This window comes from Hirundo rustica, chromosome 4, assembly GCF_015227805.2.
Source record: "Hirundo rustica isolate bHirRus1 chromosome 4, bHirRus1.pri.v3, whole genome shotgun sequence".
NCBI classification, from domain to species: domain Eukaryota; kingdom Metazoa; phylum Chordata; class Aves; order Passeriformes; family Hirundinidae; genus Hirundo; species Hirundo rustica.
Window position 1 is genome coordinate 50,841,651 of NC_053453.1, and position 20,313 is coordinate 50,861,963.

The following is a 20,313-nucleotide window of genomic DNA, read 5'->3' on the forward strand; positions in this document are numbered from 1 at the left end:
ACTCCTGAGAGTGACAAGAGCAGTTTTAAACTTAGTAGACTAGCCTAGTTTTAGATAAATGTAGGTTCCATTGTCCAAAATGAACATGTAACTTTAAAACATTATATCCCAGCTGGTATTTTAAATTTAAAAAGCAAAAGAAAATTAAAAAGAATGGAGTGCATCAAAATAACTGCATTTGTTTTATCTCTGCACACCAGAAACTATCAGGACAAATGTAGCATTTTCAATTGCAAGTAGTCTTCCGTGGTACATCGCAGACACTTACCTCAACAGAACAGTGAGACAAAGCAACTGCTACTAACTCATCCCCAGGACAGAAGTCGCAGTATTGGATTGTGCTGTGATGACTGACAATGATTTGAGTTAACAAACCACATGTGTTGATATCAAAAAGCTGTGAACACATAATTACAATTGAAACCCTGTCTGAATGACTTCACTATTGACATAGCTTATATGCTCAACAGTGCACATTCTTGAATTCAGAAGGTATTTCTCTTAGTCAAAAGTCTGTTGACCATGTATTTTTACTCACACATACTTGAAATCAGGCACTTCTGTCTGAAAGATCTTAATGACCTGGAATTTTATCTGTAATTTCTACCTATATTGTAATACACTACCTCCAAACGATTACTTAAGTCAGGTACTCACCAAAAGCTTATTTTTGGCTACCACCAAAATCATGTTACCATTTCTGGACCAAGAGCAACATTTTACTAAAACCTCCACGTCATCTGGTTGCTCATCGGCATTTTTGAAGAAATCTTTTATCTCAATACTTTTCAATTCATTTCCTGAGCGTGCTTCCCAAAGCTGGAATAAACAGGAAATAGACACACTCTGATGTAGGTACAGAATACAACAGAGAGCTCCCAACTACTTCTTAAGAAAAAAGGGCAGGGAATAAAATACAAAAGCCCCTTGTTACTTTCCCCAGTCAACAAAGAGCATTAGAATACTCACAAGTCCAAATTATTTATATATTTTTTAAAAAGGGATAAAAACAAGTTAAGAAATAAAAACAAACCACAAAGAGGATTATGCTGTAGCAGAACCCTCTCCTTGGGTTTTCCCCTCCAGCTACAATGCTGCCTCAACTTCTACTTTAAAAAAAGAATAAAACCAAAATTAACACCTGCCCTGGAACTCTGTAAACTATCTACTCACCAAGAGAAATCTGGTATACATCTAGCTTTGCATCTTAATTTCTTTGAGGGACCTGCCAAAAATCTAGGGAACATTTCCTTCCCCTTCACCACATTTTTCCTCATGAACAACAGCTACAGCAATTCTTCTTTCCTGATTTAGCAACTACATAGAACACAAGAGTGTTTTAAGAATTGCAGTTCTGAAATAGCATAATTCTGTTGCAACTGAAGGCAATAAAATAATACCTACATTCTCAGAAAAACACAAACCTCTCAGTTTTCTAATGCATACAAGAAAACGGCTCATGGAAATTGCTTTCAATTTTTATGTCTCCTGATGATTCATTTTCAGAGATGACAAAACCTTCAATTAACCTAAAAACTTACTATTATTTCTGGTTAAACAATTTTTACTCCCCTTTGAAGTTTTCTTAACAAAGTGCATTTTGGATCAAAAATATTCAAAACGAGGCTAGATGGAATTTATTTGCAACACAAACAGTCAACTTTTTTCTCCTGGTACTGGACAAGCCATTTCAAAATCTTACATTACAAATGGGACCAATAATCAACGGTTTCAGAATTTAATTAATCTAAGCTGATCATGCAGACAAAATTTTCTTGTACATATCTTGCATTTGATGCAAAATCTGCCCATCCATCATCAAAACAAAGGGCTGTTTAAAAAATGTACTGTATACCTTTACTGTTCCGTCTGTCGAGCAGCTAGCAACATATTCATCATTTGGTGAAAATCTGCAGTGATTGACAGGATTTTCATGACCTATCATTGTATTTCTACAGTATTTTTCATTCAAATCCCAAATCTGTAAGAGGAATAAATCTATAAACATCATCACATTCCTATAAATATCATCACATTCATGAATCAAAGACAGATCATTCATGCTCTTCTCAAAGTCACACAGTGGCAACAAAAACACCACTTTTATTTTTTCTTGGTTTTACCCACATGCTCACGGATTGGATGCTATGCCCCCAGCTACCCTACAATTTACCTCTTTCTAGTAAGATACATGAAAACTATTAACATCAGAATTACATAAATCTAGCTAAAACTTTCTGTACAGTGCAGACAATGCCCCTGACCAGCATAAAAATTACTGAAAGTTTCATTAGACTGAGAAAAAAGCTTTGTCTTGCCTCATTCCTTTTCAGCTTCCTAAATTAGAATTATGTAGCTTACACACTTCTACAAAAATGAAATCTCTCAAGTTAGTCTTGAACAGCCAGAATATCATCAGGCCAAAGCTTTCTTGCCCTATCAACAGAGGACTTGCTCATTCTCCTTTCCTGAGTATAAACACTTCTACTCTGCCTTGCTGAAATCTGATTACAGAGCTGTAGTCAATACTCTTGATCTGCTGTCACGTCTCTTCTACCAGGCTCATTAAAAAAACCCATTACTTTACAGTGTTTAGATATGTTTACACATCAATTGTCAGGACACTAACAATAAACCAAGCTGTTTGTCTCATGACCATTGGTGACTCCAGTCACGTATCTGTCTCCAACCTACAACCCGTAACATGATAATCAATAACTACCCTGTTATGACAAACAGCATGAGAATAATCTCAACCTTTTCCACTTACTTTGATGAAAGTGTCATTTGAGCAGGTGGCTAGAAGGTACTGACCACTTTTGTTATTGAACTGGCAGCAATTGACCTGCTCAGTGTGTTCTTCGTATACACACCTACACTGGCCTGTTCTTGAATTCCAGACCTAGGCAGAATTGAAAGATGAAAAAGATTTTTAAATATATTTAAAGTAACTGTTTTTAAAAATCTGGCAACTGTGCTGAAATGCATATAAGGTCCTAAAACATTTCTAATTCTACCTCAAAAATATTTTGAAGAGAAAGATACTATATTTTTAAAAAGAAGCAAGACATTATGAAGAGAAAGGTCATAATTCAGATTAGAATCTGATAAATTCTGGACTTCTGACAAAATTTTGCAACTACAATGAAGAATTAAAAATACCAACTATTTCACAGGTAACAGAAAAGAAGCGTTAAAAAAATTATGGATAGATTCATCTCATGTTATGAATAGGGCTGGACTCAGACATTATGTTCTAGTTAAAAAGAAACACTCAATAATACAAATAAAACAAGTGGTTAATTCTGCATGCATGACATTAACATTAAGTATCTTTTATTTTGTAACAATAAACAATAAACAAGCGGGGGTTTTTCTGTTTGTCAAGTATCAAATTATCCACTCAATATTTAAGACAGTTTAAAATACCTTTAGTTTCAAGAATCTGTGCTGAGTTGGTTAAACAGAAATTCAAATTATGAGTTTGAAAAAAAGAATCATCTTTTCCTCATTCCCTCACCTTGACTTTTTTATCACTTGAACAAGTTGCTACAAATTCACCATCTGCAGAAAAAGCGCAACAGAGTATTTCATCATCATGGGCATTTATCTCCAGGATTCTCTCTCCACTTTCCGTTTTAAACACCTAAACCAAGGAACAGTAAAAGCATGTAACTTGCAGACAATTTCAAAACACATATGTAAGTTTCTTTTATCATCTCAAACAGCTCTCTTTATGCAAGCTCTTAAAAAATGGGTTGATTTTTGAAAGCATTCATAATTTCAGGGACAAAAACTTATTTATAATAAGTTCTGCAAAGGTGATAGAAATTGTAAGAGAGAGAATTAGTGAAAACTGATTTTAAAAAATACTTCTGTTCTACCCCCACTCTTTAAGCCAAGAGCCATGCCCTTTCACAGTATATTTTAACAGTAACTGCAGTAATCTATTAACTAAACTGAAGACATTCTTAAAACTACAAATTCCAGTTTTATACATATGGGAAAGCTATATATCTAAACTAAGAGTTTCAACAGAAATGATGATTGGAGGAACAAAAGTCCCAAAAATAAATAGAGAAAAATGGACTGGAAAATTGTCACATGTTTCAGTCTCAAGTTAGATACAAGGCAATCAAAGGACAGTTGGGGAAAAATGCTACATATTTCAATTTCTGCAAATTCTGGGATTTAACTTTACAGTGTGGGGTGGGGAGGCACTGGAAATCAGGTCTCCCTTTCCATCTCAGGTTACATACTCCTAATTATTAAAACAAACCACAAGGTAGTCTTTACAGCACTTTTCAGATTTTTTTTAAAATTGAACAGAAATACCAATGACAATTAAATGGTTGGTATTTGCTCAAATAAGAATATAAGCATTGAGGTAACAGGAAATCTACCTTCACAGTAAGTTATGCAAAATCCATATTCCTAATCTAGCAATCATTTTTTTAAGTAGCCTTGAAAACTAAAAAGCTTAAGTCGTAATTAGAAAAAACATGAATAAGCTCAAAGTTAAAAAAAAAAAATGAAGAAAGGATCATGGCTAATTTTCCTATTGTCTCTTCAGTGAAAGTTTAGTTTAAATGCAATTGCAATCCACAGATTTGGGTGTAAAATGAAGAAAAATAAGCAAACTTCAGTGTCAATAATGAGGCCATTAATAGAGAAGCCCAGCACAGCAACTGCAGCACAGCATGAGTACATCCACCAAGCATCTCTTAAGTGGATGCCATGATCAAAATACCGTACAGGCCAGCAAAAAAAATAAGCAAATAAAAAACCCAGCAACAACACAGTATGTAGCCAAATGAACAGCAACTTAGTACTCAACTCCTCAAGCATCCAAACAATACCAAAGGGTTGCAACAAAGTTGTTCTTTTCCCTTACCTTTGGCTGTCTGGAATATGGGTACTTTACCAGGTTATTGGCTGGCTGATTGCTAGTTTTCTTGAAAGCTGGCTGACTCCCCTCCAGGCAGACTGCTGGCAAATTTGTATTAGTCACGTTCCTCTCTGTCTCTTCTAATCTGCTTTCTAAGCACTTTGGGCTTGTTTCCAATTTAATACCATCCTCAGCTTCAGGTGTTTTCTCCACAGATATATTTCTTTTGCATCAAGGCATTTCACTAATTAACCACCAAAGTGGCAAAATGTCCACTACCATCCCATATAAATAGTAAAGCTGTACCTAAAACATCTTACTGCTCCTCAGTATTGTAGAAGGTCTACTGCAACTGGAAATAATATTTTTTGCAAGCAAATATTAAATAAGCTAGGGTGCATTGCTGGGCTGTGACCTTTCCCATATCACCTCATGTTCAAACATTAAGGCAATGAAGGTACAAACCCTAAAATTACACCATTTAGCTCTTGAAGATAATGCTTACTATTTGGAACATGAAACTTGACATTTACACAACAACACATCCTTTTCAATCATCTGTCTCCAATTATGATCTAGATCCAAATATTTTCACATAGCAACAGAATAAAAGTGTCAGGACTGTTCAACAAATGTTTTCAAAATGGTACACAGCATCTCTTTTGCTCATGCATAGGCATCTTACCTGAAGTGTTTTATCAGCTCCACATGATGCTATTCTTTGTCTATCCTTAGAAAAGCAGGCATGATAAACTGCATCTTTATGAGGACGAACAACCAGACGGTAGAGATTTTTCAAGGATTTTTTATTTCTACAGGGTAAGACAATTATTTAGATGAGTGCCTTTGTATTATTCATCTCTAAGAAGATTAACACCTTTTCACACATCTTGAGCAGCAAGCTTGATAAACAAACAAAACAATCAACCCACTACACCTAAACTCTCAGCCTTCATGCTGAATTAATAAAGGAAACACAAATTCCAACATTAATCCAGAGGTTTATATTGTGCTCCAAAAATTACAGCTTATGAGACAGAAAAAGACAACATTTTTATTATCTGAAATGGGATATTTCCAAATCTAAACTTTTTCCTGAGAATTCTTGTTCTTCTGCGGGAGAACTCTTCCTTTTCAAGCATATTAAAAGACATTTGTAAATTTGCTTAGATCTTTGCAAATTTCCTTGATTTTCACAACAATGGCTCCATCTTATCTCTAGATGGCTAAGTAAGATCTATTACTATCACCACTTTTTAATCAGAGATTAGGTACAGGCTCTAACACACCTTAGATGACTCTTGCCTCAAAATCAATAAAAACTTGAGTTAGCAGCAATCATGATCATCCTGTTTAGTCAGATCTTAACACAGAAAGCTGGCACTGTAATGAGATGACTTGGTGATAAATGACCAAAGCATCTCTCTCCTGAACTAACTGGATATAACTCTTCTGAACCGTGCAATTTCCAAGCACTTTAGCTAAATAAAATAACCAAATATTCTAAGAGGAGACTAATTTGCCTGGCTCTTTCTATAACTGCTTGACATGGAGTCACTCTGTTTCATAAGCACCAAGTACTACAAATATCAAAAGAGAAATATCAAACAGAATCAAAGAGAGTTACGTGGTCAACTGACTATTGGACAAGGCTGGGAAAATATATAGATGTGTATCCTCAAAAAACTTCCTTAAAAAACTTCCAAAAATACAGTAACAGGAAAGAATTGTTTAAATAGGAGAAATGTCAAGATTGCGTAGAGATCACAATTTCCCATCTCACTACTTTATAAAACTTATCAAATTAGCACAAATGTTCTCCTTTTAAAATCATAGTTTACTTTAAAATCTAAAAACATACTCTAACATACCCAATACTTGCACTACAATTCTATCTTTAAAATAAAACTACTTAAAGAAGATTCAAAGTATCATATTTTCTTCTTTGCATTGTTATTTAAAAGGAACAATAACTGAATACAGTAGTAAATCTATTACTCAATTTATTTTCATGTAATTATTACTAAGTTGATGCCTTACACATCTAGGGTTCCCTTTCTCCCACAAGTTCTTGAAAATTATTACAGCTTCTTTTCCCATTAAAAAACCCCCAGCAGTTCTTACAAAGATCCTTTTATTACCACACATGGTATTTGTTGTACATTAAATTATTTCCTGGGTCAAGGGATCAGCATATCAGCAGACAGACTGCAGCTACTTACATCCACTCCAAATAAAATGTTCCTGTTTCCCTTTGAGCGTGTAGCTTGGCTTGTCGATACACCTCTGATGTCTCCGGCTGGCAAAGACCCAGCTGAATGATGTCAGGAAACGGCTGCCGTCCAAGAAGGTGTCCATTTAAAGACAGAAATTCCTGGAAATTCTCACGCACTGTGGAATCCTAAATACAGAGCAGACATTTGATAACATAGATTTCTTTGAAGATTTATTTCCTTGCTTTTTAAAATTTCTATACAGCTAATATTCTTACAGAAACCCTTAGTTGTAATTTTTTATTAAGTTATACTAGCCAACACATAAAATAGATTGAAATATTTCATTAGCCTATTCAGAAAGTATAATATCCTTATTTTTCAAACAAAGAATACTAGCAATAGTGATTTATTCAATAAGCAGTGTGAAATATCAGAAAGACTATTCCAAGTGGTCAGCATAATTCTACAACTCCTCAAAAGCAGAGTACCCACCACTAGGTATTGATCACTATAGTTATTGAGTTCCATGGCCAACCACTTACACACTGAAATTTAAACAAATAGAAAACAGAGATTCTTTCGTTTCTATCTTCTCCAAGTTCAATTTAATACTGGTCTCATGCTTTGGTTTTTTTAATCTTTCTATATAACTGCCATATACATATATCCAACAAAATGCAATTACAAAGCAAAAAATTATATTTGGAACCAACTGATCATTTACCTTTTAGTATCATACCTTTTGATCCAGGATTGAACTATATTCTACATATTCATGAATCAGATGAGCAGGCCCTACCAATTCTGTTTTAGCTTTAATCCAATCTAATGAAAACATAAGATCACAGAGTTCCTAAAAGAAATACAAATTTAAGTTCAGAGTGTAAGTTTCACAACAGAATCTACTTAGGGGAAAAAGAATAACACAGGAAATACATATAGGTATTTAATACACTTTGGTACACAAGTCTCTTGTTGAAAACTTAGGCAATTTCTTATTTCCTGCATCTTAATTGTTCAGTTATAAAAATTCAGTGTTTAGAAGGCTATGTTTGTTATTTTAAACTGCTCTTTGATACAGCTGGTCAGGCAGGAGATGGAGGTACAGACCAATTCTTGACTTCTGCAGCACAAAAGACCAGGTTTTTTAACTCTGAAAAAGCTTCTTCTAGGCCAGTATAGCAAAGATCACTGCTAATAATGACTGTTGATCTTCCTAAGAGATGATGAAACTCCTAAAACCATTGATAAATGATCAAGAGAGTCCTGCCATAAGATCCTCTCATTCCTTCAGTGCTCTGGGTTGTATCATATCAGGCCCCATGGACTTGTGAACATTCAACTGATCCAGCCAGTCCCTTAAAATTTCATATTTGTCTCCACAAATTAAAAGTCCCCATTCCCACACTTATGGTCCTCCAAAGCAGGGGGCTGAGCAGACAAGGTCTGTCAGTATTACTAAAGACTCTGGTAAAAAAAAAAATTGAAATTTATCTTTTTTAGTTTCTTTAACAAGTATTGGTCCAATGTTTTCTTTAGACCTCCTCTAGAAAAGCTGCTTAGCAACAACACTGCACAGGTATAAAATATGTTCTAATTTAAATTAAATAAATACCGTAAGGATTAAAAGATTATCATTGTTAAACAAAGAAAAGGAATACCTCCTAGCTTTACTAGCCTTCCAACAAGTAGAAATCCTTTCTAAATAATGAAAAATAAGTGACATATAGAATAGAAACTCTAAGAAGCATATAGTCACAATGAGCCAGGCTTCTTCTTCTTCTGAGAAGCTAATTCTACAAAATGTAGAAAGGCTGCTAATATAAACATTCTCTCAACACACTGTAACTAAAGATACTAAGATAAGGAAATAAATATGATGCAAAACAATCTTGTACACACTTGTAACTATCATTAATTATGAAGGTTCCTATAAAAGATAAATTCACAAAGTGTATTATATGTTGAGTCAGATGAACCATCTCGAAAGAAGCTCAGATGAAAAGGGTTTGAGTACACGTGAAATAAAGCAACTAACAACCAGGACCAAATGCTATTCAAGACATTTGAAACTCAAATTCAGGTGAAACTACCAATTACTGATCTTTCTGCATGATTTGCATCTTATACTAGCTGAATATCTAAAAAAGAGTAGTTGGCAAAAATGACAGCAATTTTTTAATTGCCAAGACAATCCTGGAAACAAGAGACATGCCCATCTAACTCTTGATGGGGTTTTTTTGCTATTGAAATCAGATAATGAATTTTTACACACAAATCTGTATGACATAAGAGGAAAAAGCTAACAAGATGTCTGAAGACAAAAAAGTAACTATTAGATAAAATGCTCTGATAAAGTCAATTTGCTTGTATTATTGCAAGATAAAGAGAGCTTGTGTTTTCAAAAAGGTTTAGAGAAAACTTCTTATTAAAGCTTCTTAAAAAGGAAAACACAAGTCATTATGGTATAAAATAAGAAATCTTATCAAGAACTTGTTGAAAAGACAAGATACAAAGGATAGAAATAAAGTAGTTTTTGTAAGGGACAGTGATTATCAGAGGACCTCCTAAAGACTATGTTGAGTGTTTACCCAGCTGGACTAAAGTCAAGGGGAAAGAGAGGCTCAAATGGGAAAAGGCCTGGAGGGAAAACCAGAGGTAAGAGTGGGTGAAAAAGGGAAGAAAGAACACCTGTCAGAACCCACCTGCTGCATTTTGGCACCTGCCATGTGATACGCTAGAAAGTTATACCAGTACATGCAATCCTCTTGAGACAGAACAGGTGTATTAAGCTTGTAGTATTTCTTGTACTGATTTACTATGTTTTTATGTAGCTCCTGCAAAGCGAAGAAAAACATACCTTTGGCATTGAGGAATTACAAGTATTATTATTATTATTATTACATCGCAAATAGCACTGAGGAATAACATTATTTCTCAACTGTAATACATTAACAGGTGAAATAAAAAGCTTACCTTCCAAAATTGTACACCTAACCTAATTTACTGCTAAAGACTTCTTCAGAAACATTCTGTGTCCATTAAAAGACAGAAAAGTGAGCTGTTAATCCTTCTTCTCAGACTGAGATTAGCTACCAAATCTCTCTTCATCTTAAATGTGGGTAGCCACAAAAAAAGGATTCTTACATATGTAGAACTAAAGCAAAACAAAAAATTTGCCTTTTCTTCATATCTACTCCTCCTGTCTTGTCCTTCAGAACTGAAATTGAGCCCAACTTACATGTCATCTTCCTGAAAGTACTGCCTTAAACTGAAAAAAAGCATTTGTCTGCATTAAAGAAGAAGTTTCCTATTCTGGTAGGTAGGGCCTTGATGTCTTTGGAATCAACAGTGGAACATTACATCTCCTGCTGGAAACATCTGAGAGAGAAATAATGGTTATAGAGTCCTCTCTCAGTTTAGTCTCTTAGCTGCAGATGGAACCATCAAGAAATCTCTCCACAGTTTCAAGTAGGAAATAAATATTTTTAATTAGTGAGCCTCAAGTTAAATTTAATTTGGGCCCCTGCTATAAAGCTACTCAGGGTAGCACTTAACAAAGCAACATTTTCTGAAAAATGCCCAGCTTTGGAGAGTAAAGTTGAATATAAGTATTGGTTGATAACGCTACCTGAAGCTGGTTGTGATTCTTCTCTGTGAGAAAGTCAAGCTGAAGATCATGTAAATAATAGTGGAATGACTTCCCATTACGATCACAGAACAACAGTGATTTGTTAACAAATTCCTGGAGTATATCTTCAACTTCTTCAGTTTCCATATCCCAAAGAATACAGAGAACCTAAAAAATATTTACACATTAACAGAGAAGAGAATCAGAACCAAGTCATACTATGATTTGAATGCATATTATAAAAGGCTAATCAATTCAATAAGTTACCAATTCCTTCATACCGAACCACAGGACAGATATAAGAAGTTAATCTATCTTTTGTCCATTGGTGTTGATTTATGGTGACTGAAGAAGGAGACACAACAGTTTTCAAGCTCTCAGTGAGCTCAATTACAATCTAATTAAAGAACAATATACAGAATGCAGATTAAACTTAAACAGTATGAATATCTTTATTCAGTTATGATTATTTTAGTTTCACTACTAACAATACAAGTCATGCTGCAATAACGGAACAAATCTACCCAATCTAGCAATTATTAAGTTACATACCGTAGAAGTTATACATGACTATTACAAATTTGGAGAATTCTTTAAGGTTGTTGTTTGTATCTCACTAAAAATCACAAGATTTCTGCACTGCTTTTATTTACCTTAGTAGGTACTTTAACATCTTTTGGGAGGATAGAGAGGTCTTTATAGTAGTCTTTGTAATTGTCATCCAGTTGCTCTACACTTATGGACATTGCTTCATCCAAGGCTTCATAATCATATGAGGAAGATTTTCTTATTCTTTTAAACTGCTTATTCTGCAGCTGCCTGAGATAATATTCCCAGCGGCTAGGGAAGTCTCGGAGTAACGCACCTATCAAGGATATCACAAGAGGAGAACCTGAAGGAAAAGATGAAATCAAATTTAGAGGTCATCAAGGAACACAGTCCAACAGCTGATGGTCACGTGACTGAAACAGGTAATATTCCCAATTCACTGACTAAATTATTCAGGTGTGGAGCAAACACAAATAGAATACGTACTCCATGTAGACATTTGCAAACTCACCAAATTTAAGTGTAATTGTGGTGCAGAGAGAAAATATACTGAAGAAAACTACCCAAAAATCAACATGAGACTTCTGCTAAGCTTAAAAACCAACACCAAAATATTTGACAAGCACTTGTATTTTACTTAACATATACAGTATTAAAGTATATTCCCCTCTCTATTTTTAAGTCAAAATATAGAAGGAAAAAAACTACATCCAGTGGTAAATTGTACAATAAAGAGCAGCTAGAATACCTTTGCACTCTCTTACAAGAGAATTAGCTTGTTCTGGAAGTTCTGATATTTTCATATTCACAAACAGGGATAAAATCTCCAGTCCTTTCTCATGTGCTAGCCCACTTTCCACATGAACCTCATATTTATTGCCTAGAAACAGAAGCATGGAAAACATTTTGACAAACACAAAATCCCATATGGAAATTCAAAGTATTTTCCAAGTAAATTCTGGAGCAAAAGTTCATGATTTTTTTGCGTAGTATTTTATAGCACTAAGAAGAGTATAAATTCTACTTTTCAGAATCAGCTTGCATTAGAGATATATATACACAGAAAAAACAGACGTTAAGCTAATAATTACAAATGCATTATGGGCAGTCACTGGTAAATAGTGTAGAGATAATCAGTCTAACAGCACTAGTGTCACAGAGGTTAATTTATTCTGTTTAGAACTACTGCACACATCCACATAAACATGTAACTTTTGGGATAACATACAACACTTATTTCACAAAGAGAATTCTAAAACCTTGCCACTTGTGCACAGATTGATACGACAGATTCTATCAGATTCTTTTGAAAGCTCGTATGAACAAACTGCAGACAGAGACACATAAAATCTGTGATGCAGGAAAGGAAACTGTTCCTTACCAGCCACAGCATCTGTTACACTCCTGTCCCTGCTTGTGATGAGTACTTGACATTGATTATCAAATGCTTTTAACACCCAGGAATCCCAAATGTCATCCAGGACCAAAAGAGACCTAGTGCAAGAAGAAATACTTCAGATCAACTATTAATGCTGAAATAAAGTATTTCATTTTAATAAAGAAAAAACATTTTCAGAATTTACAAAGTATCACTGCATAATTTTTTTATATTAGTATGTAGAATATCTTACTAGTATATCCAGAGAAGGGTAACAAAGATGGTAAAGGGTCCAGAAAATGCCCTAAGAGGCACAGCTGAGTGAGCTGGGATTGTTGAGTCTGGAGAAAAGAAGGCTCAGGGGGGACCTGATCAATCTTTGTGACCTCAAAGGAGGTTGTAGCCAGGTGGGAGTTGGTCTCTTTGCCATGTCTCAAGTAGAATGATGAGAGGAAATGGCCTTAAATTGCACCAGGGCAGTTCAGATTAGATATTAGAAAAAATAATTGTCCCTGAAAGAATGGTTAAGCACTGGAATAAGTTGCCCAGTGAGGTGGTGGAGTCATTGTCTCTGGAAGCATTCAAAGAGGTATCTGGATGTGGCACTTAGGGGATATGGTTGAGAGGTGATTATGGTGGTGCTGGGTTGATGGTTGGACTAGATGATTCCTGAAGGTCTCCTACAATCTTGCTGATTCTGTGATTAAACACTGCAAGAAGCTGAATGCAGTTATCTCAAAAATGTATTTACCATTTATTACTTCATAACTACAGCTGAAGTGTAAACAACATTTTGAGAAACATTTCCATCAGTAGACACCAGGAAAACCAGAAACATTCACTGGTTTTAAGTCACTGTGTATCATAAATGAAGAAAAGAGCTTTATAAAACTAGACAATTCTGACACAGGCTAGTCATAAGCTTTGTGGGAAAGCATTTAAGTTTCCTTTTGACTCAAGAGTTTCCAATTCTGTTTTTGTATCTTTGGAAAGCTATATGAGACTAATCCTCTTCTAAGGCAATTGTCTTGAATGGCAAGGCTCTTCTTCCATAAATGACGTTTCATAATGACTACATATTCGAGTCCCATGGTCAGCCACATTTGTAGGTTCCTACATGGAATCTCAACAGAATAATGTACCGACACCTGCCTATATATGACAGAGAAGTTACTGAAAACTGTTTTTAAAAGACTGAGTTTAAGAGAGCAAGAAGTCAAAAAGACTAACTGGCAAGTAGATATATGAAAAGAAATAACAGTTATTTGCATTTAGCGAGTTTTGATTATTGACACCTACCCCTACAAATTGTTTACATTTACTACGCTTTTTTTTTAAGGGATGGAACTTTCCACTCCACTAGTTACTGGTTAAGTTGTCCAATTCTCACTTCCACATTTTTGTTCAGCTAAGCAGCACTCATGCCATCAAAGCCTATAAATAAGAATTTGGTCCTCCTTAAAGACTTGCATACACATCAAACCCCATACTCCAAGATACATTTATGTCTTGGATATCCCTGTCTCATTTTTATGCAACTCTTCTATTAATAACCTTTTGATAATACTATCATAGCCATAAAGGACTTATTTTGTGGCACTTTTGCAATTGAAAATATGATAGGTGGCATGAATGACAGCCTGATTTTACGTTTAATTAATCTGAGCACTTCAAAGTCCTCCCATTCATTAGGCACTAGTGAATTTTCTCTTCCTGTCACACCAACGAATTTTAAATTCTAATTAAGATTATTAAAAAAAACTTACAGAAAAACCAAGACAAAAACGCACCCCAAAGCAACAAACTAAACCCTATGATAACAATCACAGGAGATTAAATTCTCTACTTTGTTATTTTAAAGTATACCACAGTTTCAATTTTTCATTTGACTAATAATTTAATCCCAAGAAACATACTGGCTTCAAAATCTGAATCCTTTATCAAATACTTTATTCCCAAGAGATGCATTGGGTTGGCTCTCCGAATGCAGATATAGCTGAAGTGACTTCTTGTCGCCAAAGAGAATTCCAGAGCAGAGCCAGCTCCTTCCCAAGCTGCAGTGAAGCTTTGTTTCCCATACACTTGCACCCTCTATGAAACTTCTTCCCAGGCACATTCCCCTCTATTGACTCCCATGCCCACTTCTGTATTGAAGAGTTTTGATTTCTTTTGTTTGTTAATAAACAAGCAATAACAATGGAAATGTGTCAATGGAGACAACCTCTTCACAATCTTCAAGGGAAAGTGCACTTTCAGATGATAGATTTCTTTTGGAGGACCTGTCAATATTTTCCACATCTTTTCTTCACAAGAAAGACGTTTTTCCCCCCTGTACAGAAATGCCAGTATTCTACACTGTTATCTACAAAGATCACGAGGCTGGAGTATTATTCCTAAGATAACTCACTGACAAGCAGGCTTACTTAGTTTAGTACAGATGTCCCCAGAGAATAATGAAACCCTCAGCAAATAACAAAACCTATTGCTCAAAGGTGAAAAAAGATGCACAATGACCGAGAAAGACGCTGGTTTCTTGGCAATAATTGGTCACACCATGAAAACCTGCTTTCATTTTGATAACTCTAGACCGAACACTTTTTAAAGACACCAGCTGTTCTGGAAAGGAAGAATTTTATGCAGTGATACACGCCCTTTTTTCTGCTGTATGATCCTCACAGATCAGTAAAGCAGTCTACACACACAATGAGAACACTGAAAGTTAGAGAAATCCTTATTTCCAATTGTTTGTTCCTATCTTTTACTATTCAATCCCATCTTTCCTTATTTCACTCTTGCTTCTTCAAGCAAATATGACTCCTGCATGGCTGGATAACATATTTTGTTGATATAAGTCATATTAGCTTAAGTTAGGAAGTTGGTTAAAAAACCAAAATACACACCACAGACGTATGTAACCACAACACAGACACCTCACCTGATTAGACCAAAGTTACTCTGCAAAGTTTTATCAGTTAAAAGAATAGTATTTGATTTTACTGACATTACCTGGGGTATTTGCGTAGCATGAGCAAACGAAGACGATCTTTAGCCTCCTCAATGTTAAGTGGTGGCCTTTGTGAAAGAGCGGAGTCCTGTTCCAGTCTACTACAAAGATTCTGAAGCTTTATGAGGAGCCCTGCTTTGTCCTGTTTCCCAACAGAGATCCAGTGAACTCCTCCTGGAAAGTAATCTAACAAGAAAAGCAATATTTCATGCTATACATTTTTTATAATTTTAAATGTTTAATAGTAACTTACAGTAGTAAGTCAGCATTAATTAAAACACAAACCTGTAAAGTCTGTTGAAAGCCATCGTTGCAACTCTACTATTAACACTGAAGGGTGGTTCTAAAAGCCCGCTTCTGTTTATTTTTAAAGGAATAGACTGTATAGGGCAAGTACCCACAGAAATTTCATACCATCACAGATGCTGTTCTCCCTCTTTTCTATATGTCTTCCTTTCTGTCCCTCCACAGCCCTTTCTGCTAGTCTGACCTACCATTTACACTTTTAACAGTGTAGTACTGCAGGAGTTCAGAGTCTGGGGTGAAAAAATAATCCTGAAACAGTAATCAAGAAGATAGCTAGAAGAGTCAGCTGTAGCAGAGGATGCTATAGTATCTATCCCTACATCCTTTTTTACTTTAGTGCCAAGTCCTACTTCCTCCTCCTAGTGCCCTATGCAAGGAAAAGTAAATAAAATAGAAAAAATGCCATTAAACGTTTGCACCTATGATCTACTTTAAGTTAAGACAATACTAATCACCCACGAATGCCTGCCACTATTAAAATACATGCAAAAGTTAGAGCAAGATTTTTTTAAACTCACATAGCAAGGAGAGGAGTCTGAGGACCTTATAAGCAATGCCCAAAAGGAATACAACTAGATATATTATTTTGCACTAACAGAAATAACAATTTCAAGTTAATTAAGGATGCATCTACACTCATAAACCAAAGCAGATTCTAAGGTGAAAAGCTACTCATAAACTTTTTCTACAACCTAATAGAATGCTTAGTGGTCCTAGACCGCTAAATGGTTATGAAAGTTGCATGTTGTAAGCAAGTATTTCAGAATCACCTAAGAAATTTAGAAATCCAAATCACTTTCAAGGTGACATAAGACACTGCATCATACACATGTGTATACCTATAGTCAGTTTTATAAAAATACAGATATTTTTCTGAAAGTACCTTCCAAGAGCTGAGGATCCCTTAAAGCTTCTGCTGTTAAAACAGTCTTCCCACAGCCTGCCATTCCATAAACTGTGACCCAACCGGGATCACTTCCCAAGCAGTACAGTTTCTTTTTAATAGCATCTACCAGTTTTGGTCGAGTGACAAACACAACTGGTCTCTGTGGTACGCCCCCTTCGCAGAGAATGGTCTTCACTAAAGTTAAGAACAAGACACATCAAAATAAAACATGAGTTCTAAATGCAATGCCTCTTCAAACCCAACCAAAGAACTCTTCCCCAAAATAACTAGTGGGCTCTCTCCCTACCTCATGTCCATAAAAATGCCCTAAAAACTGCTGGACTCAAAATACCAAATACTGAAAAAAAATACTGCTTTTCAGAAATAAATTACTTGGTGTGTAACTAGCCCCCTATCTAAAATTGTGTTCAAATTAATAACTGCACAAGGAAAGCTTGCTATGTTAATTCCTAGAAGCTAAGAGAATTAACATCTCCCATGAAAACTGCAGCAAACATGGGAGCTCAACATTATTATACCTAACAATCAAGTCACTTTCTCAGCCAGAAGTCACCACACTGTGGATGCAGCAGAAAAGAAAGGATGCTGTGTAAGGCCTTTCCTTGGCAGTTCATAGCACAGCACTGGGGTCCAAGCAAGACTTCCATTGATTTAAGCTGAGATAGCATGACTTGAAAGAGGTAAAGCATAACAGGAAAGGAAATGCACACTTCATCTGCCCACCATGTGGCCATATGGAGTAACATAACTGATAAACTTAGATTATCTAAGATAAACTTGAACTCCACATGCCTTTGACACTTACTAAACGTAGAGTGCCAGTAAATATGGCAGTTAGTCATATGCAGGTATAAGGTTCTGCCCATTAGAAACTACAAATTTATTTCATGTCAGTCAAAGATGATACTGATGACAATGCAGATAAAAGTTATGGAACTTATATAAGGTAAGTAGAAGATCTGGTGGAAAGAATTAACTGGGCCAATAATTAGATCAACTAACCAATGATCAACTAGATCAATGTAGGTTGAGAGATTCCAGACTACTCTTCAAGATTAAAATAAGAATTTTGGAGTTTTTCTTTTAATACATACAAATTAGAGTCTTCCTTTCACTCACAACAAAAATGTTAAAAATTAAAGAAAACTGTGAGAGCATCAGGTCTCCTGCCTTTTAAAATAAGCATTATTTAGTATGAACATTTTCAAGATGACCTGTAAAAGTTGTAACTGTTGTAACTCTCCTGCCATATTAAGCAGATGAAATAGAGAAATAGCTACTACCCTAGCAAAACAAACAAATGCATCAACTGCTCCTTTTTCATTGGAACGGGTATTACACATAGTCACTTTCTAAGGAATAAAAATGACAACCGTGTTCACACTCAAGCATAGGGACTGCTGTAGCTACACTGACCGTAGGAAGTCATTCCATCCATTGAACTCTTTCTGTTACCAGATGAGACAGCAGGGATGCCATCCTGAAGAAGTGCAGCAAGATCTCTGTACCCTTCATGGAGCAGGGCATTATAAAAGGATCTATATGAATTATTATCCTTTGTAAGAATAATGTTTATTAGCATAGCTGCTCGTTCCTTCCGTGTACTCTAGGAAAAAAAAATCAGAAGAGGTATTATACAAAACCAAGAAACCTCAGAAATCATTTAATCTATCACTCTGAAAATTACAGACTATTTAGAGTTACAGAAATAGCCTTTAACTTACCAAGCCCTAAACCCTATTAAGAGTAGCAAAATCTGTGTGCTAGGTATGTATACACTTTAGAATTTGACAAATCCAGGAATTAGATAGTCAGAAATTATTAATTCTAAAAAGGATGGTAGAATATGTGAGTAGACTAGGAAGAGAAATAGCAGTGAGAGATAATTCTACCTGTTGCTTCACTCTCTCCTCCTCCTGTAACGTTAATACTTCATCAGAAATCATACGATCCATAATATAAGAAGTCTTGATGTCATTTTCCAGTGCTTGACGATTCATAAGCAAATAGTTTCTGCTCTTGACATCCATATTTCTTCAGAGTGAAAAAGAGTGGGGGCAGGGGGGAAGTCAAGTCAGAGTAGGAACATAACTTACAAACATGAGGCAAGAAGTTTTAAAACAGCTTATAAATTTTGGTGTTAAAATCAGAAAGAGTAACTAAGCTCCTGCTGATTCTGAAAATACAAATTCTTTTCCCCGCTCCTATGAATTTATGTTTATGACACCTTCAGAACTATAAAACCAAAGACTACAAGCTTCTCATATACTAGCAACTTGCTAAACGTCTCTATTAAAAGGTCTTCTCCCCACTCACTACATCCCTCATTTTTTTATATATATTTTTTAAGTCCTTGGATAATGTGATTAGGACAACAGGATGAGAAAGAGGACTGGTCTCATTGCACAGGATTAACACATAAACGTCTCCAAGTTCAAGACTCCATACAAGGAGACTTGGATCCTGACATAAGACGGAAGAGGGAGCACCCAACACTGCCACTGACTGCGCTATACCTTCATTTATCAGCGTTTGGACACGCAACTTCAAACTTGCATTCTTCCTCCATATCATCAAAACCCAAATGTCTGAAGAAAACAGAAGGTGAAAACTACTGACTACAGCGTGAAGGTTTCCCAGAACTGATCAGTGACTCTGCGAGTCCCAATCGATCAAAACGCTCTCTCCGATTACACTCCTGCCAGAAAAGCTCCATAAACAAGTCCAATCTCCTCCACAGGAGCCTACAGAAGCGTTCGCCTTTTCCTGTACTTTCTCCTCCGTGAGCTGGGTAGATGCTGAACAGCTGCTTTTAAATAAGCCCATGATGGAGTACCTCTTCCGCCATGCTGACAAAATTTCCTATTTTCACTGAAAATTACGCAGTTGGAAAACCCTTCGACCCTTCCGCAGAGGAAAGGGGACGCTAAAGCTCCCCGGTCAAAAAACGGATAATAATAATAATAATAATAATACTGCCACACGCGAAGCAAATACAAAAGAAATGGCTCCACAAACACCCAAAACAAAGGGTTAACTCACAGCGTGCCGCTGTTGCCAGCCGCGAACGAAACAACAACCGAGGCGCTCAGACCGCCCGCCGCCGCCGCTGACCCGCACGCCGCCCCGGCGGCACCCCTCGCGGCGCGGTCCGGCCCGGTCCGGCCCGGCCCGTCCCTGCGCGTCCGCCACGCCGCTCACCTGCCGGGCAGCGCGGAGCTCCGGCAGCTGCCGGCGCCGAGCCCCGAGGAACAGCCGCTGCCCCGCGGCTCCCAGGAAGGCGGCGCCGGCAGCGCTTCCTCCTTCCGGGCCCGGGCGGGGAAGGCCCGGCCCGCTCTCCGCTCTCTGCCGCCCAACAAAGCCCCGCGCTGCCTCCCGCGCCGGCGCGGAGCCGCCGAGCCCCGGCTGTGCGGGACGGGATCGCCGTCCGCCTG

General features: G+C 36.5%; 1 protein-coding gene across 6 annotated transcripts in view; it reads right to left on the bottom strand.

Moving 5' to 3' along the window:
• APAF1 (apoptotic peptidase activating factor 1) overlaps window positions 1-20,173 on the bottom strand; it is a 31,929-nt gene extending 11,756 nt beyond the window's left edge. The window contains exons 1-18 of one of the 6 annotated variants that reach the window (XM_040061232.1): window positions 20,081-20,173; window positions 18,772-18,913; window positions 18,335-18,485; window positions 16,856-17,053; window positions 15,669-15,852; window positions 12,666-12,778; window positions 12,033-12,164; window positions 11,389-11,627; window positions 10,736-10,903; window positions 9,810-9,941; window positions 7,844-7,957; window positions 7,111-7,289; window positions 5,574-5,700; window positions 3,521-3,646; window positions 2,771-2,902; window positions 1,856-1,981; window positions 658-819; window positions 269-397 (exon numbers count right to left, since the gene is read on the bottom strand). In XM_040061232.1, coding sequence (XP_039917166.1) covers window positions 269-397; window positions 658-819; window positions 1,856-1,981; window positions 2,771-2,902; window positions 3,521-3,646; window positions 5,574-5,700; window positions 7,111-7,289; window positions 7,844-7,957; window positions 9,810-9,941; window positions 10,736-10,903; window positions 11,389-11,627; window positions 12,033-12,164; window positions 12,666-12,778; window positions 15,669-15,852; window positions 16,856-17,053; window positions 18,335-18,485; window positions 18,772-18,909 — 2,550 coding nt within the window. In that variant the 5' untranslated portion in view covers window positions 18,910-18,913; window positions 20,081-20,173. Of the gene's footprint in view, window positions 1-268; window positions 398-657; window positions 820-1,855; window positions 1,982-2,770; window positions 2,903-3,520; window positions 3,647-4,894; window positions 4,987-5,573; window positions 5,701-7,110; window positions 7,290-7,828; window positions 7,958-9,809; window positions 9,942-10,735; window positions 10,904-11,388; window positions 11,628-12,032; window positions 12,165-12,665; window positions 12,779-15,668; window positions 15,853-16,855; window positions 17,054-18,295; window positions 18,486-18,771; window positions 18,914-19,921; window positions 19,971-20,080 lie in introns of those variants that run through there. The other 5 variants (XM_040061230.1, XM_040061231.1, XM_040061233.1 and 2 more) reach the window with 5 other exon arrangements.
• Between the last annotated feature and the right edge of the window lie 140 nt (window positions 20,174-20,313).